General features: G+C 32.5%; 1 protein-coding gene across 1 annotated transcript; it reads right to left on the bottom strand.

Moving 5' to 3' along the window:
• Positions 1-12,862: 12,862 nt before the first annotated feature.
• LOC139875275 (uncharacterized) lies at positions 12,863-18,254 on the bottom strand. The gene is made up of 8 exons (XM_071862620.1): positions 16,778-18,254; positions 16,502-16,662; positions 15,230-16,318; positions 13,839-15,038; positions 13,686-13,766; positions 13,366-13,434; positions 13,174-13,290; positions 12,863-12,889 (listed from the first exon to the last, which is right to left on the bottom strand). Exons 1-8 carry the CDS (start codon positions 18,252-18,254, stop codon positions 12,863-12,865), a joined length of 4,221 nt encoding a protein of 1,406 aa, XP_071718721.1.
• Between the last annotated feature and the right edge of the window lie 1,929 nt (positions 18,255-20,183).

Below are 20,183 nucleotides of genomic sequence, written 5' to 3'. Positions count from 1 at the left end.
TATATATATATATATTTTTATTTATTTTGAAATAGTGTTTTACTGTAGCACAATCACTGTAGCAAATAGTGATTTTCGAAAACACTGTAGCATTTTGGGTACTGTAGCAATTTGAAAATACTGTAGCAAATTAGTGTTTTACTTGTTCATCTTAAACGTTTTAGTTCAATTATCTAAATATCAATCGAATTAACAAACGAATGTTACTATCGTTTACTAAATAACTTGAAATTATATATATGTATATATCTTTTTAATATACATAAATCAGTTTTTAAATACACATTGGAAGTTATTTATAAATAAATTTTAATAATAAATATTTCAACTTATCATATATATTCAAATAGATATTTAAACCAATAAGTTTAATGTACGGTATCAAACAATTAATACATTGTTACCTTTTCAAGTTATAGTATATATGTATCTATTTACATATAATTGTTCGCGAATCATCGAAAACAACCGAAAGGTATTTGAATATATGAAAGTAGTTCAAAAATTTTTAGATTCAGTTTTACAGACTTTGCTTATCGCATCAGAAATGTTAATCATACAAAGATTAAGTTTAAATTTGATCAGAAATTTTCGGGTCATCACATGCTCCCACTAGCCTTCTTGTATACACAAGCTTCATCACCATTTTTAATGAAGCCAAATTTCTTGGCTTCCTCATTAAAATGATGATTCCACATTCTAGATGCTTGTTTCAATCCGTAGATTGACTTCTTTAACTTGCATACCCTTTTAGGACACTTCGGATCAACAAAACCTTCAGGCTGAACCATATAGACATCTTCCTCAAGATGTCCATTTAGAAAAGCGGTCTTGACATCCATTTGCCATATTTCATAATCATAATGAGCAGCAATGGCAAGTAATATCCTAATAGACTTTAGCATTGCCACAGGCGAAAAAGTTTCATCATAGTCAACCCCTTGAGTTTGAGTGAAACCTTTTGCTACAAGTCTAGCTTTATATGTATCCAAGTTTCCATGTATGTCAGTTTTCATTTTGAAAAGCCATTTACAATCAACTAGCCTTGAGCCAGTAGGTTGTTCAACAAGTTCCCAAACTTGGTTGTCATACATGGATTGCATCTCAGCGTTCATGGCTTCCTGCTATTTATCCTTATCAATCCTTGATAAAGCATCATGGTAGTTTGTTGGCTCATCCAAATCAAACACATAGCAACCATCCATGAGAAACCCATATCTCTCAGGAGGATTACTAATCCTACCAGATCTGCGAACGTCTTGTGTATTTTGATCATCCATTTGATCACTCTCAACATTTTCATGTTGAGTGCTAGTGTCAGCCAATTGTGTATCATCTACTTGATCTTGAACCTCCTCAAGATCTATCTTCCTTTCACTATTTCCTTCCATTAGGAACTTAGTTTCAAGGAATTCCGCTTTTCGAGCAACAAATACATTCTGCTCGGATGGATCATAGAAATAATATCCCATATCATCCTTGGGATATCCTATGAAGATACACTTCGTGGATCGAGCATTCAACTTATTAGGGACGTAACGCTTAGGGTAAGCTTCACATCCCCATACCTTTAAGTATGATAGAGATGGAGGTTTTCCAAACCACATCTCATGAGGTGTTCGTTCCACTTTCTTGGTTGGGGCCATATTTAAAATACGAGCCGCGGAGCATAGACAATAACCTCAAAATGATAGAGGTAACGAGCTTCTAGCCATCATAGATCGAACCATATCCATTAGGGTTCGGTTCCTCCTTTCGGAAACTCCATTCAGTTGGGGTGTTCCAGGAGGAGTGAGTTGCGAGATAATCCCACAACTTCTAAGATGATCTTGGAAAGCATCGCTTAGGTATTCACCTCCTCTATCGGTACGAAGTACCTTGATTGTCTTATTGAGTTGATTTTGTACTTCATTTTGATACTCTTTGAATGCTTCAAAAGTTTCGTCCTTATGTTTTAACAAGTAGACATATCCGAAACGGCTGAAGTCGTCAATGAAAGTAACGAAGTATCTTTCACCATTCCTAGTTATGGGCTTAAATGGTCCACATACATCCGAATGTATTAATCCCAATAAGTCCTTAGCCCTTTCATAGGTCCCTTTGAAAGGTGCTTTAGTCATTTTGCCTTGTAAACAAGACTCACATACATCAAACGAGCTTAGTTCATTTGATTTCAAAAGTCCATTCTTTTGAAGTGTATGCATTCAGTTCTTGTTTATGTGACCAAGGCGACAATGCCATAAGTAGGAATCACTCAAATCCCTTTTGAGTTTCTTGGTGCTAGTATGGTATATTGAGCTACTAGATGATGTGTCATCATGAACAATTCATAAATTCCATTTGAAGGCGAAGCCTTAAAATAGAATACATTATCTAAATAAACGTGGATATCATCATTGACAAAATTAAGATAAAAACCACATTGTTTTAAACGGGAAACTAAAATAATGTTTCGACATAAATCCGGTGCATACAAAACATTGTTCAAAATAAGTTCCAAACCACTTGGAAGCTTTAATACAAAGTCTCCTTGAGCCTTCACTTGCACTTTGGCTCCATTACCCATAAAGAGACTTGATGTTCCCGTTTGCTTGCTACTTCTTTTGAACCCCTGTAAAGAATTGCAAATGTGAGTTCCACATCCAGTGTCTAATACCCATGTATTAGAAGAAGTAATACTAAGCTCTATATATACCATTTATATATTACCTGAGGTTTACCCCGCATCCCTCTTTTCCTTCAACTCCTTAAGGTAGATCGGGCAGTTGCGTTTCCAGTGACCCATTTCACCGCAACCGAAGCACGGGTCTTCCTTGGGGTTTGCTTGTCCGGCAACCTTTTGCTTCTTGTTCTTATTTTTGGTTGGGGTAACCATCCTCCCCTTTCCCTTGCCTTGATGGGCGGGTCCTTTCCTCTTAGTCACCTTTGGCTTAGAGGTGTTGTTACCTTTGGATCCACCATCATTGATCATTAGCACGGGTGAAGCCCTCTTACCCATGCTAGTTTCCGCCGTCCTAAGCATGCCATGAAGTTCGCCAATGGTCTTATCCATCCCATTCATATTGTAATTAATTACAAATTGGTCAAACCTCTTTAACAAGGAGTTGAGGATAAGATCCGTGGCTAGCTCATTAGATATGTTGAGATTAAGACGGTTTGCGCGATCAATGAGGCTTTTCATCTTAAGGACATAAGATGAAACGGATTGGGAGTCGTCCATACGACATGCATGAAGCGCTCGAACGGTCTCAAAGCGCTCGACACGTGCTTGTTGAAGGAACATCTCCTTCAATTGCGTGATCATGTCGTATGCAGTATGATGCTCGAAATCCTTTTGGAGTTCGGGTATCATAGTCCCAAGCATTAGGCAAGCGACTTGCACCGAATCGGCGCAATACTTATCCCAATAAGCCATGCCTTCCGTATCATCCTCGTCGGGTTGATCGGGAATGGGGTCTTCCAACACATACGCCTTATCCTCAAGTTTGAGGACAATTCTAAGATTGCGGAACCAATCCATAAAGTTCGTATGGTTGAGTTTGTCTTTATCGAGGAGTGACCTTAACGATAGGTTGTTCAAGTTAATAGGTGCGTTTTGCATGTTGTTGTTATTGGCGGCCATCTACAAAATTTAACAAAGTTCATTTAAGTATCGATTTTAAATTTAATAAACAATACCCTTTTAAATTTTAATTGACTTATTAAATATTAGAATCCAACGGTAAATCAAATTTTGGTTAGGTGACCTTTATCCCGTTATTTGATTTAGCTAGGTAGTCATTTATATGACAATTGCAATCCTTTTGCAACTTCAAAATTATGGGATCATGCAATCCTTTTGCATGACATATTTATCCCATCAACGCCTATTTGTTCCTCATGCTTCGGTGACCCTAAGTTCATGATTCCCAAATCAAGTCGTCCTACTTGTGTAAACATGTAAAATTAACATACAAGTGGTTAGGTGACCTTTATCCCAAAAGCATGCGAATTTTACCTTAACCATATTAGTTAGCTCATAACGGTTAGGTGACCTTTATCCCATTATGAGTTCCCTACTATGTTTAAGTGTCCCACAAAAGGATGGCGTTAAACTTGTTTACCTTGTCGATTAAGGGATTTTAAGTTTTCGTTAATTCTAGTTTAAGAAAACATTTATGCCATACACCAACATGCATTTAGTGTATGGTTCATTTGAAATCCATTTTCAAGTCTTGTAATTTTAGCCAATTACTTGATATAAACCATTTTATATATATGATCCTTATCATGTTCTTAATAACCGATTATTAATGTCCTTTTAGTCATTTTTAATTTAACCATTTAAATTGACGTTTTGCATGTCGTTAATAATGTTATAATTTAACCAATTAAATTGCCATTTTCTAGTTGTCGACTTGTGTGATTAACTTGTAGCATACAAACATACAATCCACATAATCATACAAAACAACCACGCATGCAAAATCATATGTTCACAATCAAGCCATTTTGGTGGACATTTGTTTAGCCGAAAACAAATGCCACCGGTAGGGGTTATAACACACAGTAGGAGATTTTAAATCTCCCACTTAATCTTGCATCCAAATGCTTCTTCCAAGTCTTCAAGTCTTCATCATCTTCATCATTTTACAAAATATATCCTAATACATTTTGTCTAAAAAATGAAAATACAACCTAATCTATTTTACATACCAAATATAAAATAAATTACATAACCAAAATAATAATATTACAAACCAAATTGAATAAATATTATTACAAACCAAATGAAAGAATAATAAATCAACCAAACATGCATACATTCAAACATAAGGTCAAGGCTTGATTGTGAACTTCAACATTTAACAAAATATGACCAAATTTCAAGTTCCAAACCCATTTAGAACTTGCTAAAATTCGGCCAAAAAATGGAAACCCACCCAAACATATAATTTTTGCATTTTACTATCATGCATGTACATAAAATGCAAAATATATAGTGAGTTTAAAAACTATCTCGAAGCATATTTCAACAACTTCGGATCTAGATACCATTGTTGGGATTTAACAAGTTTCAAAATGCTTAAAACATAATAAGAATCAAACTTAGCAGAAGCATGTAATTACCAATTTTAGACTTGTTAAACTTTAACCAATTAAAGTTATATCCCAATTAGGATCAAGTTGTGAAACATACTTACAAACTACAAGATAGATAAGAGATTATACCTTCTCCAAGCTATGTAGTTGATGATGAAGATGATGATGAAGAATAGAGCTTCAAATGGATGAAACCTCAAGTAGTTATACCCCAAACTTATGCACCAACACCTAGCCTTTGGTTAGGATTTTATTACACTTCATTATAGACTTGCAAAATTGAATTTAGAACCTCCTAATGGCACCAAAAGGCCACGGCCTACAGCTCTAATATGAGCTGAATTCTGCAGTTTTTTATGTCTATTTTTGCATGTATCACTTGAGAGAATAAGTGCAATACTTGGTAGAAGTGTAAGCATGCTTATATGGAGTTGTGTAGAATTGAAAGTAACAAAAAAAGAGCATGAGATGCTCTCTTGGAGACCCCAAAAACTGCCACTTATCATGGGGTTTATTTTATATATAAGTGTTTATTTTATAAAACAATTTATATACAAACCCATGAATTTATTTTGTTACTTGCATATTTTATAAAACCTTTTATAAAATATAACACAATATAATTATTTAAACTTATAAATAATTAAATCCTTATTATGTAAATTATCCAAATAATTTATCTCAAGTGATAATATTTTAGAAAACCGATTTTCTAAAATCCAAGTGTCACGTATTTATTTAACGATCCAACCGTTAAGATTAAATACTTGTAAAGTGTTGGTAAGCTTGTTATTGGGTATGACCCGACTTGGATCATAACACATTATCCACATTAATTTAATATGTCTCTCGGGCATACGAAATACCTTCACCATAATCATCGAAAGTTTGATGATAAAGAATAATATGTTGGAAAAGCTCAGAAAAGTTGGAACTGGAAAACGGATTGAGCTAACCATGAAGGAGACCAAGGATAAATACAAGAACCATACCACATATTCAAAGAATCCAGGTAATTCTGGATCCAATGAAACCTTTAACGAATACCTTGCTCTGTACTCAAGCTAAAATCTTGCGGAAAATCTTCCTCATCAACCATCGAACTTAGAAATTCCAAAATATCATCATCAATATCTTCGATATTTCTGAGGATATTTTCATAAATATTCTCGTCCGAAATTATATACCTCTTCGTGCTTCCTGTGTATCATTATGTTGGAACCATTCAATGGAAAGTTTAGTAGCGAAAAGCAGATTATGCGAAACTATGAAGGAAGCCGTGAACAAATCACAAAGAATAAGTTTGACTTCAAAGAATCCAAATGATTCCGTTTCTGATGAAATCTTTAGCGAATACCTTGCTTCCGAATCTAAACCCTTACGGATAAATCTTCTTCATCATCCATCGATATTAGAAATTCCAAGATATCATCGTATCTTTTATTATAAATATCCTCCATATTTCTGAAGATATTTTCATAACTATTCTTATCTGAAATCAATAATCTATTCGTGCTATCAATGTTACATCATATAGAAACTGTTAGTTTCTATATTCTGTAAACTTTCGAGCTTAAAATATGAATGTTTTTGAAGTAGTGTTGGGAACTGATGCATGAGTTAATATAATATAATGACACTTGATCAACGTGATTATATTACAGTAAGTCATGCTGAGTTTCTAATGAGACTTGATGATGGTTCACAGTAGATTATACCATCATCATGTGTCATGTTACATAACTCTTTCATTCTACATAACCTCCGAACATATCAAGAAGAATATATTCTTGATAGTTCTATCGTCTGTATTTTTTGATAAATTTGAAAATCAAATCGTGCTATCACGTTCCACCCTGCTTAGAACATTATAATCATTTAGAACTCTATATCTAAAAATTCTGGACCATTATTCGCTTGACTTGGAGTCGGGAAGAGAAAACAAGAGCATGGAGCTCCGAAAAATAAAGGAAAAATATAAAGCCAATCACAAACATAAGAATTACAAACCGTGTATATCAATGTTTATCGCCACATAAAGACACGGGAGAATCAAAAACACTATAACCCCAAGGGCGAAGTAGAAGAAAACAGATTCCTCCGGTGAAAGTTAGAAAAGGAGAATGATTGTGGCGATAGTCATGATAAGGACAAGGATCAGAACTGGATTAAGCATTTTCACAATCTTTTGGATGTATGAACTAAGAAAAAAAGTATAGGAATGGTGAGAATAATGGAACGGAAGAGCTTAATTTATAGTGGAAATATTATACAGAGTAATCGAGACAGATCACCGTATTTAATTATAGAGATCTTAAATTCCTTACTCGCCGGAGAATCAAATCTTTTAGATTTCGAAGATTTTCTTTAAATCCCTTGAATGCCAGAATTCAACCCTCTACGTCAAAAGCTATGACGCACCATATATTCTAAATTCAACCATGACTAATCAAAAGTTATGATGAAACTTATCTTTCTCATTTCACTATTTTATGATAACTTCATTCGTACGCTTCACATAATCGAATCTTTTTATTCATATTAATCAATAATGATAAAACTCTATTTATCAGCTCATATTCGTCAGGAAAACATATTTATTGTTAGCCATGATGACCTCGCTCAAATTTCGGGACGAAATTTCTTTAACGGGTAGGTACTGTGATGACCCGGGAATTTCCGATCAAATTTAAACCTAATCTTAATATGATTTCGACACGATAAGCAAAGTCTGTAATGTTAAGTCTCAAAATGTTTGAACTACTTTTATATATTACTCCCGACTGCTCTTGACGATTCACGAATCTTTAATTGTAACCAGAAGTGTAAATATAAATAATTATAGATGTAAATAATTACATTAATTATATTAATGAACTGTTAAGTAATCTAATTATTATGAAAGATAATTTTAATCAAGTAAAGCTTGTTATTTTTAGTATATTGTAAACAAATGATTCAAACTTAATTATATATATATATATATATATATATATATATATATATATATATATATAAATCTATATATGATTCTTATACAAGATTATATTGTAATAGATAAAATGTATAAACATTAAATATTCAATGAAGATTATCATATAATATATTATGTAATTATTAAATATTGTATAAATTAATTTTATATTAATATATTATAAGTAATTACAAGTTAAAGTATAATTTCTATATTAATATTATTATCATTACTTTTATTAATACTATTATTAACATTAATATTAATATTAATATTGTTATCATTAATATTATTGTGTAAAGTACATATATATACATATAAAATTAGATATATATATATATATATATATATATATATATATATATAAATTGTTATATTATTATAATAATTAATATTATTATTATTATCATTAATATTAATATAAGTAGTATTATCAATAATATTATTGTTATCGTTTAGTATGATTATTATTAGCAAACTTATTAAAATTATCAAATTTATGATTTTTAGGATCACTACTATTTGTTATTATTATTAATACAATTATTAGTTTTATTATATTATTATCATTATTTATATTATTATTAATATTGTTAGTTTCAATATTGTTATTAAAAAGATTAATATTGGATATTAATGTTTGTATAATAGATATTACTATAGTTAATCGAAAATGATATAATTCATTATTATTAGTAATAATATTATTAATATCATTTTTTTTATTTGATAAGGATAATATTAATAATATTATTATTAATCCTATTATTAATATTAATAGAAAGCTAATATAATTATTGTTCTAAAAATCATTCGTACGTTTTGATAAAAGCCAAAATCAGTTTCCTATATCAATCAAATACAGTAAGTGATTTTGTTTACATCTTTAAAGATTGATTACGTCCATATCAATTGTAGAATTTGTTGAACTTAACAAATTTTTTTCTTTTAATACTCCTGACCGAATATTGTGTGTCGACCAATTTGGGGCTACAAACCAATCAAAATTCTCAGCAATATTAGGTAACTCGTTCAGTTTTTTTAATCACAATTATCAATTAGAATTTAAAACAACTTCAAATTGTTAAATAAATAAAAAAAAAGAGACGCAGCAACAAGTCTGCTCTGTTCATGAGTTTTTTTTTTTAAAACTTGATTTCGAATCGTATTTCGAAAATGTAAAGATGCAGTTTTGCTAGGAATCGTTTGTTTAAACTATCTGTACAATAGCAGCCTCTAATTTCTATTATTCGTTTCAAATTTACGAGTCAAATAATTTGAATAAAAAGTCAACCTTCTTGTTCATAGCGAAATTCGATTCCTGTGTTTTGTTTCTGAATAAATTGAGAATTGAGAAAGTTTATAGGATGGAATTAAAAACTTTTTCATGTTATAACTATTGCCTAAAACTTCCTAAAACTCGAAATTTGGATTTAAGTTCTTCATTGTTTTTTTCGAAGTATACAGCGACTGTTCTTGAGTTCCTTTTAATTTTTTTATTTATTAATCAAAACCAATATGGTGTGAGTCTGATTTGCTGTAATTCATAACCTGAATCGTTGGTCAACTGGGGTATTACGATTGGTTATATCTCTGGTCGATATAAATTTTGAAGATGAAGATGGTTATAGAACAAAATAAATAAGGGATAAAAATAATAGGAAACGAGTTTATTCAGGAAAAGATGAGTAGCTCCCTTGGTTGAAAGGGTTTCGGGTTTACGAGGGGTCATGGGTTCGATCCTCACTTGGTGCAATTCTTTTAATATGGCTCCTTTGATAAGGTAGCCTATTTTTTTTAATAACTATCATTATTATTATTATTATTATTATTATTATTATTATTATTATTATTATTATTATTATTATTATTATTATTATTATTATTATTATTATTATTATTATTATCATAAATGTTATTATTACAATTATGAGTATTATTATTTTGTTAGTATTATGATTATAATTATTATCACATTTATATTTATAAGTATTATAATTAATATTAGTGTTAGTATTATAATTACCATGATTATTAATAATATTAAAATCATTATTGTTATTATTACTATTATTATCATTATCATTATTATTGCTATAAGTAATATTAATATGTTGGTTATTGTTAAATTGTATCATTTATGAAATATAGATATTGTTACTAATATATGTATTAATATTATTATGATTAGGGTTATTATTATTATTATTATGGAATATAATACAAGTTATCATTTTCTCATTAATATTAGTACTAGTAACACTTTGGTAACTTTTATTATTATTATTATTATTATTATTATTATTATTATTATTATTATTATTATTATTATTATTATTATTATTATTATTATTATTAGCATTATTAAATCATTAATAGCATAACTACCATAAACAGTATATTAATAATGTTACAGGTACTATTACTAATATCATTGTTATATTCACTAATAGGGTTATTATTAACAGATGTATATTATTAATGTTATTATCATTATTTATTTTTTTACTAATATTAAATTAGTATAATAGAATTACTATTTTGATAAACAAATTAAATACATACATAAATATATATATTTAACACATAAAATATAACAAAAATTTAATATTTATATATATATATATACAAACATATAAAACCTATATATATGTATATATTATTAACATAAAAATGATATAACTAATACATTTATATATATATGTATGTATATATGTATATATATATATATATATATATATATATATATATATATATATATATATATATATATATATATATATATATATATATATATATATATATATATATGTACTCAATTACAACTATGAATATTAATAAATACACAAATGATATAGGTTCGTGAATCCGAGGCCAACCCTATACCTGTTCAATGTCGTTCTATGTATTTTTACTGCAAAATACATTAGGTGAGTTTCATTTACTCCCTTTTACTCTTTACATTTTTGGGACTGAGAATACATGCACTGCTTTTATAAATGCTTTACGAAATAGACATAAGTAATCGAAACTACATTCTATGGTTGGATTATCTAATCGAATATTGCCCTTTTTATAAAGTCTGGTAATCTAAGAATTAGGGAACAGACACCCTAATTGACGCGAACTCTAAAGATAGATCTATCGGGCCCAACAAGCCCCATCCAAAGTACCGGATGCTTTAGTACTTCGAAATTTATATCATGTCCGAAGGAGGATCCTGGAATGATGGGGATATTCTTATATACATATTGTGAATGTTGGTTACCAGGTGTTCAATCCATATGAATGATATTTTTATCTCTATGCATGGGACGTATGATTATGAGAAATGGAAGTATGAAATCTTGTGGTCTATTAAAATTATGAAATGATTATTTATGTTAAATTAATGAACTCACCAACCTTTTGGTTGACACTTTAAAGCATGTTTATTCTCAGGTACGAAAGAAATCTTCCGCTGTGCATTTGCTCATCTTAGAGATATTACTTGGAGTCATTCATGACATATTTCAAAAGACGTTGCATTCGAGTCATTGAGTTCATCTAGATTATTATTAAGTCTATTATAGTAAGATATATTACGAAATGGTATGCATGTTGTCAACTTTCGATGTAATGAAAGATTGTCTTTTTAAAAAACGAATGCAATATTTGTAAAATGTATCATATAGAGGTCAAGTACCTCGTGATGTAATCAACTGTTGTGAATCGTTTATAATCAATATGGATTTCATCCAGATGGATTAGGACGGGTTTCTACATCTTCTACCTCTAAACAGTCAGTCATTTGTAATGAGGAAAATATGTGGTTGCCTAAAACTTCTAATAATGTGGGTATGTATTTGTTATTCTATTGTTTATGTGTAGTATTATTGGGGGGTTAATGTTCATTTATCTATTCTTACTGCTTGATAAATCCTATTTTACAGATGTTGCTTCATCGGTTTCTGGATTACCGCAGTCACAATGTCCTGCAGCTATAATTAAAGGTAATGTCATGTTTGTATATTATTTGGGTGGTGTATCTTAAATTTTTTGAATATGTTACTCGGTAGGCTATTTCTGTTTCTGATCTTATTTTTCATTTTGTAGCAGTAAGCAGGTATTATAATCACATTGGTCACTGTGTATGTGCCTGAATTTTCCTGGTCTGTTAATATTTACTTTTCAACTTCCTATAATAAATTGTTAGGTAATCAATATTGGTCAGATTATAGGTATGTTCAAATTTTAAACTGGTTTTTCAACAAGTCATAACAGGTACACGTCAAAATTCAAAGACTAGCCGCTGCTAGATCTGGACCTTGAGACATATGATGACCCAGAAATGGAGAAAATAAAAAACAGATACACACTAGCAAGAGGACTGATGCTACATAACCTAAAAAGATACAAGGTATAACCAAACAACATTTGATATACATTCAATAAGTGTCCCATAACTAACCATTCAGCAGTTGACTATTTGAATTACTTATGCTTTTGCATAATTTTCATCTACTGAGCTGATAGGTATTCTTTAGAAATAAGTTTAGGTTTGATATTTCTAAATGTTGGTTAATTTACATGGGTTTGAAATAATCTTTAGGAAACCAAGGTCTTAAGATGTGTGGGTTTAATAGTTCATTTTATGTAATCTTTGGCATAGTCAACAACTTTATAATGCATGTAACTTCAAAAAACATGAATTTATGCAACAACTTTACGAATTTAAAGCCTAATGTTATTTGCCAAACAACATGTTTAGTTATGTTGAATTACTATATATTCAGTTACGAATTACTATAGCTAGACACTTATGTTCTATTGATAGTATTGCATAGTGGATACCTGTTTAAATTAAAAAAAAAAAAAAAAAAACATGAATTGATGCAAACTACTTTATGTTTTAGTCATAGCCATTATAATAGTCACTTATGTTTTTTTTGGGTAAAGAGTTTCCCCGGTGAATATTATTAAAAATAATACAAGAATGGAACAATTGCGTTCATACACCTCAAGTGAGTCTTGAGGCCCCTAGACAAACCAGCTAGACTTATAGCAAAGGCCTAAGCCTACAACCCGACAATAAAAACAAATTAAGGGATTTTCCAATTATTCTTCAACAACTTCACTTGATCCAACTCTCTGAATTTAATAGACATAAGCTTCATCTGGACAGTAGCGAAAATAACCTCAAAAACTTGCTCCACAGATCTGCGAGTCTTTGTAAAAAACCTAGCATTTCTTTCCTGCCAAATGAAATACACCGTAGCAGCGACCAAAAGCTTTGTGAACACCACACTAGTGACATTCCATCCCCTTACCTTGCTCAGCTCATCTCTAATATCCTTCCACTTGTTGCTCGACAACGGAATCAGACACATTTGAGCAGCCTTTTACCAAACTTGAGCAGTGAAAGAACACTCAAAAAATAAATGATCATGAGAATCTGGTTGTAAGCTACAAAACACACATAACAAATTAGTATTATCGTGGATTTCCCACACCTTCAATTTATCTTGCGTCTTCAGGTTTTCCCCCATCAAGAGCCACATAATGAAAGTATGTCGGGGAATGCATTGCCCGAACCATACCAATCGATACCATGAAACTTCCACAGCTTGAGGCGTATGGAATTCCACACCTCGTTTACAGAAAATTCTTTGAGCCCTCCTTGAGGATTTTTCCACATGAGCTTATCTTCAAGTTGGTTTAAATTTGGGACCTGGACAACCCATATAGATGGAAACAAGTGCTACCAATATGGAGGCCAACACCAATCACCATGCCGAATAACATCAGACACCACCAACCTAGCACTGAAGCCTGCACGATAAATGCTTCTGCTGGGAACGATCGCTGATAACTGCCCAAGTTCACACCAATAGTCTGACCATACATTTGCGCTACTGCCATTTTCAATTTCATGCACCAAGTAAGGCCGAACTACATTTCGAATACGCAATAATTTTTTCCACCCATAACTCTCAGTAGCTACAATCTTAACGTCCCAAAAACTATGACTCTTTAAACGGTATGAATGAATCCATTTAACCCAAAGAGAGTTCTTGTTGGAGAAAAGACGCCAAATATGAGATGTCATGAGAGCAACATTCCACATCTTTAAACTTCGAATTCCCAAACCACCTTCAGCTTTTGGAAGACAAACTGTACTCCATTTAACTTTGGACTTGCCTCTCTTCATCTCTCCATGGCACCATAAGAAACCCCTTAAAAGTTTCTCAATATCTCTCATAATAGCATCCGGAAGAAGGAAAACCGACGCCCAGTAAATGTGCATCAAAGCTAAAACCGAATTAATTAATTGCATCCTACCTGCGAAAGAAAGGGTCTTGTTCTTCCAATCTGAAATACGTCTTTGGACCTTCTCAACCAATATTTTACAGTCACGATATTGCAACCTTGAGGACACCAAAGGAACACCAAGATAGCGGATAGGAAGTTTACCCTCCTCAAAATCCATGATCGCCATAAGATGTCCTTTTAACTGATCCGAAACATGAGCAAAAAAACCAGAACTTTTGGCTATGCTAGGAACTAATCCAGAGCAGTTTTTGAACTCCTCTAATGAATCTGCTAAAATCTTGACCGAACCTGTGCTAGCATAAGAAAATAGAAACAAATCATCTGCAAAGCAGAGGTTCACAATCTTTTGTTGATCACACTTAGGGTGAAATCGAAAGGTTGCAGAGTTGGAAATGTTTCTAGTCAACATCAAAGTTAGCACTTCCATAACAAGAGTAAACAAGTAAGGAGATAACGGATCGCCCTGTCGAAGACCCCTTTTCCCTCTAAAATAACCATGAAGATTACCATTGATACTAATAGAAAAAGACATCGTCGTGACACAAGCCATAATCCATTTTATCATCACTTTATGAAACCCAAAATGATGTAAAATATCTTTAAGGAACCGCCAATTCACAGTATCATAAGCCTTTTGAATATCAATTTTAAAGCGCATCTGGGCTTGCCCCTATTAACATGATAATTGAGCATAAGCTCATGGGTCAAAAGAATGTTATCTGAAATACGATGACCCGGAATAAAAGCCGATTGGTTAATATTGACAATATCCCATAAACTATCAGTAATGCGATTAGTAATGACCTTACTAATGCATTTGTATAGAACGTTACAGCAAGAAATGGGACGATAGTCACTTACATTACTCGGCTGAGCAACCTTTGGAATTAAAGCAACAATGGTGTGATTAAGTTCCTTTAATAATTGACAATTATTGAAGAAGTATTTTACCGCCGTACACACATCATCCCCGATAATTCCCCAGGCATGCTTAAAGAAGACCGCCGAATAACCATCTGGCCCTGGCGACTTATCATTACCAATACCGAATATGGCGTCTTTCACCTCCAAATTGGTCACGGGCCTTATCATGTTGCGAGCTTTAACCTGGTTGATCTTAGCGTGAAAAAGGTCCTCAGGATTCTTTATATGATAACAATTACAACTTGATCCCAAGAACTCTTTATAGTGATTCACAAATATGTCAGGAACTTTATCTCCTTCCACCAACATATTATTATTATTTAAAACCGAATGAATATGATTTCTGTTCGTGTGACCTTTAACCATTCTATGGAAGTAACTCGTGTTACTATCCCCAGCCCGTAACCATTCCACTTTGGCCTTTTGTTTCAGAAAACTCTCTTCTTCCAAACAAGCTTCATTAAACTTCATAAGCATATCCCTTTCCTGATTTCGGATGTCCAGATTTTGAGGGAAACGATCAAGCTGAATTTGAACTTCATCAAGTTGATTACGCAGCTCAATCACTCTCGTATGAATATTACCTTTACTCCACATTAGTTTTCTAATAGGAGATTTCAGCCCTCGCAGTCTTTTAACCACCCGGAACATCATGTGACCCATCACCTCCTTACTCCATCCTTCTGATACAATATTTTTAAACTGGTCATTATCTAAAACATAGTTGCTTATCTTGAACGGTTTCGGATTATGGACTCTGCGCTGATCAAACTTGAGAACGGTCGGGGCGTGATCTGAAATCCTATAGGGTTGAAATATAACAAATGCATCGTTGTATTGATTAAAGAATTCCTCATTAGCCATAACCCGATCAATTTTCTTCATAACCCCCGTACCTTCTCGTGGCCGTTGATTCCACGTATAATGCAAACCAAAATAGTTAACATCCTCCATATGAAGTTCCTCGACGCATTCATTGAATTCACGCATAACAATTGTAATTTTTGATGAGCCAGCAGTGGTGTCCTATAGACTAAGAGATGCATTAAAGTCCCCTAACATAACCCAAGGCTGTTGACGAACGAAGTTTTTATGTATCATAAGATCCCGCCACAGCTCTCTCCTGTTTGCATAATGATTGGCCGCATACACAAAAGATACAAAAAATTGCTTAGTATCAGCCAAAGACTTCACTAAATAATGGATTACTTGCTCTGTCACATTAATCACCATAAGCTGGACGATTGACGGGTCCCAACCCAATATGATACGAGTACCTTTGTTACAAACATTGTTATTTGAAGCCCAATTCCACCTTGGAAAGACAGCGTTGCAAATACTATTCAAACGATTAATAGGTACATGAGACTCTAAAATTGCACAAATACTTAGTTGATTACCAATGACAACTTTTTGAACCTCATTCTGTTTAGGGGTCCGGTTCAAACCCCGTATGTTCCATGAAGCGATATTAATCATTTAAACCCTTTTGACCGGGAGTGCTTGCCCCCTCAGAATTGTTTTTCCCAACCACATCTTGCACATTATCTTGATTTGTCTTGTTCAACTCGCTTTCATCATGTGTATACAGTCTAGTTGTTTCAATTTTTTCATCTTGCAAACCACCCAATATATCATACTGATTATTGACCTCCACCTCACCAATATCAGTACTCTTACTATTACCAGTTTGATCATTGTTAGTTTGCATATTGGTTTTTTGGACTCGTCGATAAATCATTATCGGCTTCTGTTTTCCCATTACAAAAACAGTTCGTGGCTCCTTACTAGCACCATTTTTAGTAGCTTTTTTAGTTACCCTTTGGAAACCATCTTCTTGAACAGCTTTCTGAATATCAATCACAGGAATATTCTTGGGACATTGAATGTCTTTATGACCAAAAACCTTGCATCCCCCACATCTCGGCGGTGACCATTCATACTCGATGGTGACCATATCAGTAACCACTTTCGAACCATCAGCACAAGGAGTAGCTATCGTTAAGGACTCTCTCATATCCTTATCTGCAGAAAGTTCTATCATGGCCCGAGCATAATTTGGGCGCCCCCACGATTCCATACACATCGTGCTAGTATACGAATCTAGCATCATAGGCCTCCCAACTTTTGAAGCAATCCTGCTTAATCCTTCCTCCATCAAACCAGCAAGAGGTACATCATATAATTTCACCCATACCGGTACTCTAGTAATGTCCTCTTTTGTTAGAAAAATCTCAGTAGACCATTTGTTTAAGATAATAGGGATACCACGTATCATCCAAGGACCATTTTCTAGCACTTTTAACATCCCCGCATTCGAATCGAACTTAAAGAAATAGAACCCCTTGGAGTTCATCATCACCTTTTCCAATCCATATTTTTTCCAAACATTCAAAACATAGCTATTTACGATTGGAAAAGCTAGGCGCTTACCAAGAAAATAACCATATAGAGTGTTACTGTACCGCTTCTCAGCTTCCTTAACTGATGCTAATGGAATCATTACATTGATACCATCTTCAAGAACTTCAGTCTGTGGAATAAATCTAAAATTAGCTTTGCGATTTACTTTTATTCCAGCGGCAGCAGCATGTAAGTATGGTTTTTGTAGGGGATCTGTTGCAATTGGACCATCGTTAACCACATCCTCATCATCTATAGGCTTCACCAGCACATCCTCTTTTCCAATCTTGTTTTCTGGAACCCTAGGTTCCATCTCAACTTCGAATGAAGATTCATCCTCTGTGTGGCTACTAACGTTCTCATCCAGATCATGTAGATCATTCTTCATGCTATAGTGTAAACCCTTATGACTATGCTCATGATCATCTGCCAATGGTCGCTTAATCAAATCCTCAGCCGTCATGTTAATTTGGGACTCCAACCCAATTTTCCTATTCCTTAAAACTCTAGGAATAGTAGGAGGTACTGTTTTCTTCTTTCCTGCAGATGATTTCCCCATCACCAGTCCCCACCTTGATTCCTGTTGTTATCAGATCTTCAATATCGATTAATCATAAGCAGAGATGGAACAAATTTAGACAATCGCCCAAAATCGCCCTTTTTCACTCTTTTTATTTTAATAGTCACTTATGTTAAATAGCTATAATGTGAGTTTAAAGCCTAATGTTATTTGACTGACATTTTTCTCCTATTAATAGTAATACATACTGGTTCCAAAGTCTAACCCTGGACATAAAACAACGCCACTGCAAAATCGCCCATTCACATAAGAAGCAACTATCGGAAACATTGTCACTACGCAACACCGATACCGGCCACACCGAACAAGGAAGAAGCACAGAGCAACAATATAGCAAAAGAGGACACTATTCCCTGAAAATGAAGACAAGGAAAGCTAGAAAAAACAAGGGAAAAAGAACAACGCACCAACAACTACCAACTATTTTGTTTATGTAACCACCAGCGTCTCTACGTACCTATCTAACCATAAATAACGAGTTTCCTAACCACTTATGTTTAAAATAGATATAACCTAAAAAACCTATCTAACCATAAATAACGAGTTTCCTAACCACTTATGTTTAAAATAGATATAACCTAAAAAACGTAGCCGCAACGCGCGGTCCGGACCGGAACTTGTTTCATTAATAAATCTAAACATATAAACATATATGTTACCTCTACATCCTCATGGTTATATATTTACATATGAATTATATAAACATATGCTCATTTACCCATTATTTGTTTAACTAGATTTATATATTTTTTCTTTTCATAATTTTTCATTACATTTAATGTTTTCATAATAACACAAACTATTATAAGCAAATATCAAAGGTATGTATAATTAGAAATACTAATGTTTATATATGTATCATATTATGTTAAGTGGATTCCGCGGGAGTGTAATGAAATACCTTCAATATTACATGGTGCAAGCATATCCGTTGTTAATCTACAAGGCAACGAAGTGAAATTGGATGTTAAAGAAGATATGGGTAAAGAACAACCAAAGTATATTGGGGCTGCTGAGTGGAATGATTTTAAGAAGAATCATGACCTAAAGGATAGTGATGAATGTGAGATTTACTACAACTGCACTAATTCAAAGTTTTATTTCACAAATGTGAAAAGGAGCCGAGGACCTTAAGTGACTAATGGCTAATGTCAACATCTCTTTTGGTACTATATTTTATTAATTCCACTAAATCCATGATTCTGTATCTCTTAAAACTAATGACATGTATGTACGTCACTTATTTTGTACTTAGAACAATGTTACTTACCCAACTACATCTTTTACCCAACTAACTCTTTAACGTAAGATGTTTAAGAGTTCATCAAACTTTTGTCAATGTAATCATATATTATAATCTGTTCAATGTTAGTCAATTATAACAAATATAATTTTATATTTCTGCATTAACAATATAAAAAAATGTAATTATATAAACATCTAAAATCATGTTTATACAAAAGTTATCATTACAACCCAAAAGTTACGGATTACATTTTTCCTAACAAATATGCAACTTTTTCTGAAAATTACTCAATAACGATCGAATACAAACCAAAGACCAACGGGACACAAAAAAAATACCTGGAATAGTCGACCATACTTTTCATTAGTTTACATCCTGGTCTAATGACCTAATCAATAAGTTTTCCCAATTCAGTACCTTTTAATCTGATTTTTTACCCACATTATAACACATTCAACCTGGTGTTGTGTTTCATATGACCGAATACTTTTTTCTCAATCTGAATTGTTCAAGCCAGAACATTTTCCTACACCATATTTTCCATCCAACATTGTGATGACAACAAAAAAAATAATAAATAATAATAATGACGCATTACATTTGTCATGTAGCATATACATCATATTACAAAAATTAATATATATATTTATTTCTTTCAATAA

The sequence above is a fragment of the Rutidosis leptorrhynchoides genome, chromosome 11, assembly GCF_046630445.1.
Source record: "Rutidosis leptorrhynchoides isolate AG116_Rl617_1_P2 chromosome 11, CSIRO_AGI_Rlap_v1, whole genome shotgun sequence".
NCBI classification, from domain to species: Eukaryota; Viridiplantae; Streptophyta; class Magnoliopsida; order Asterales; family Asteraceae; genus Rutidosis; species Rutidosis leptorrhynchoides.
This window is presented reverse-complemented; position numbering and strand designations above follow the sequence as displayed.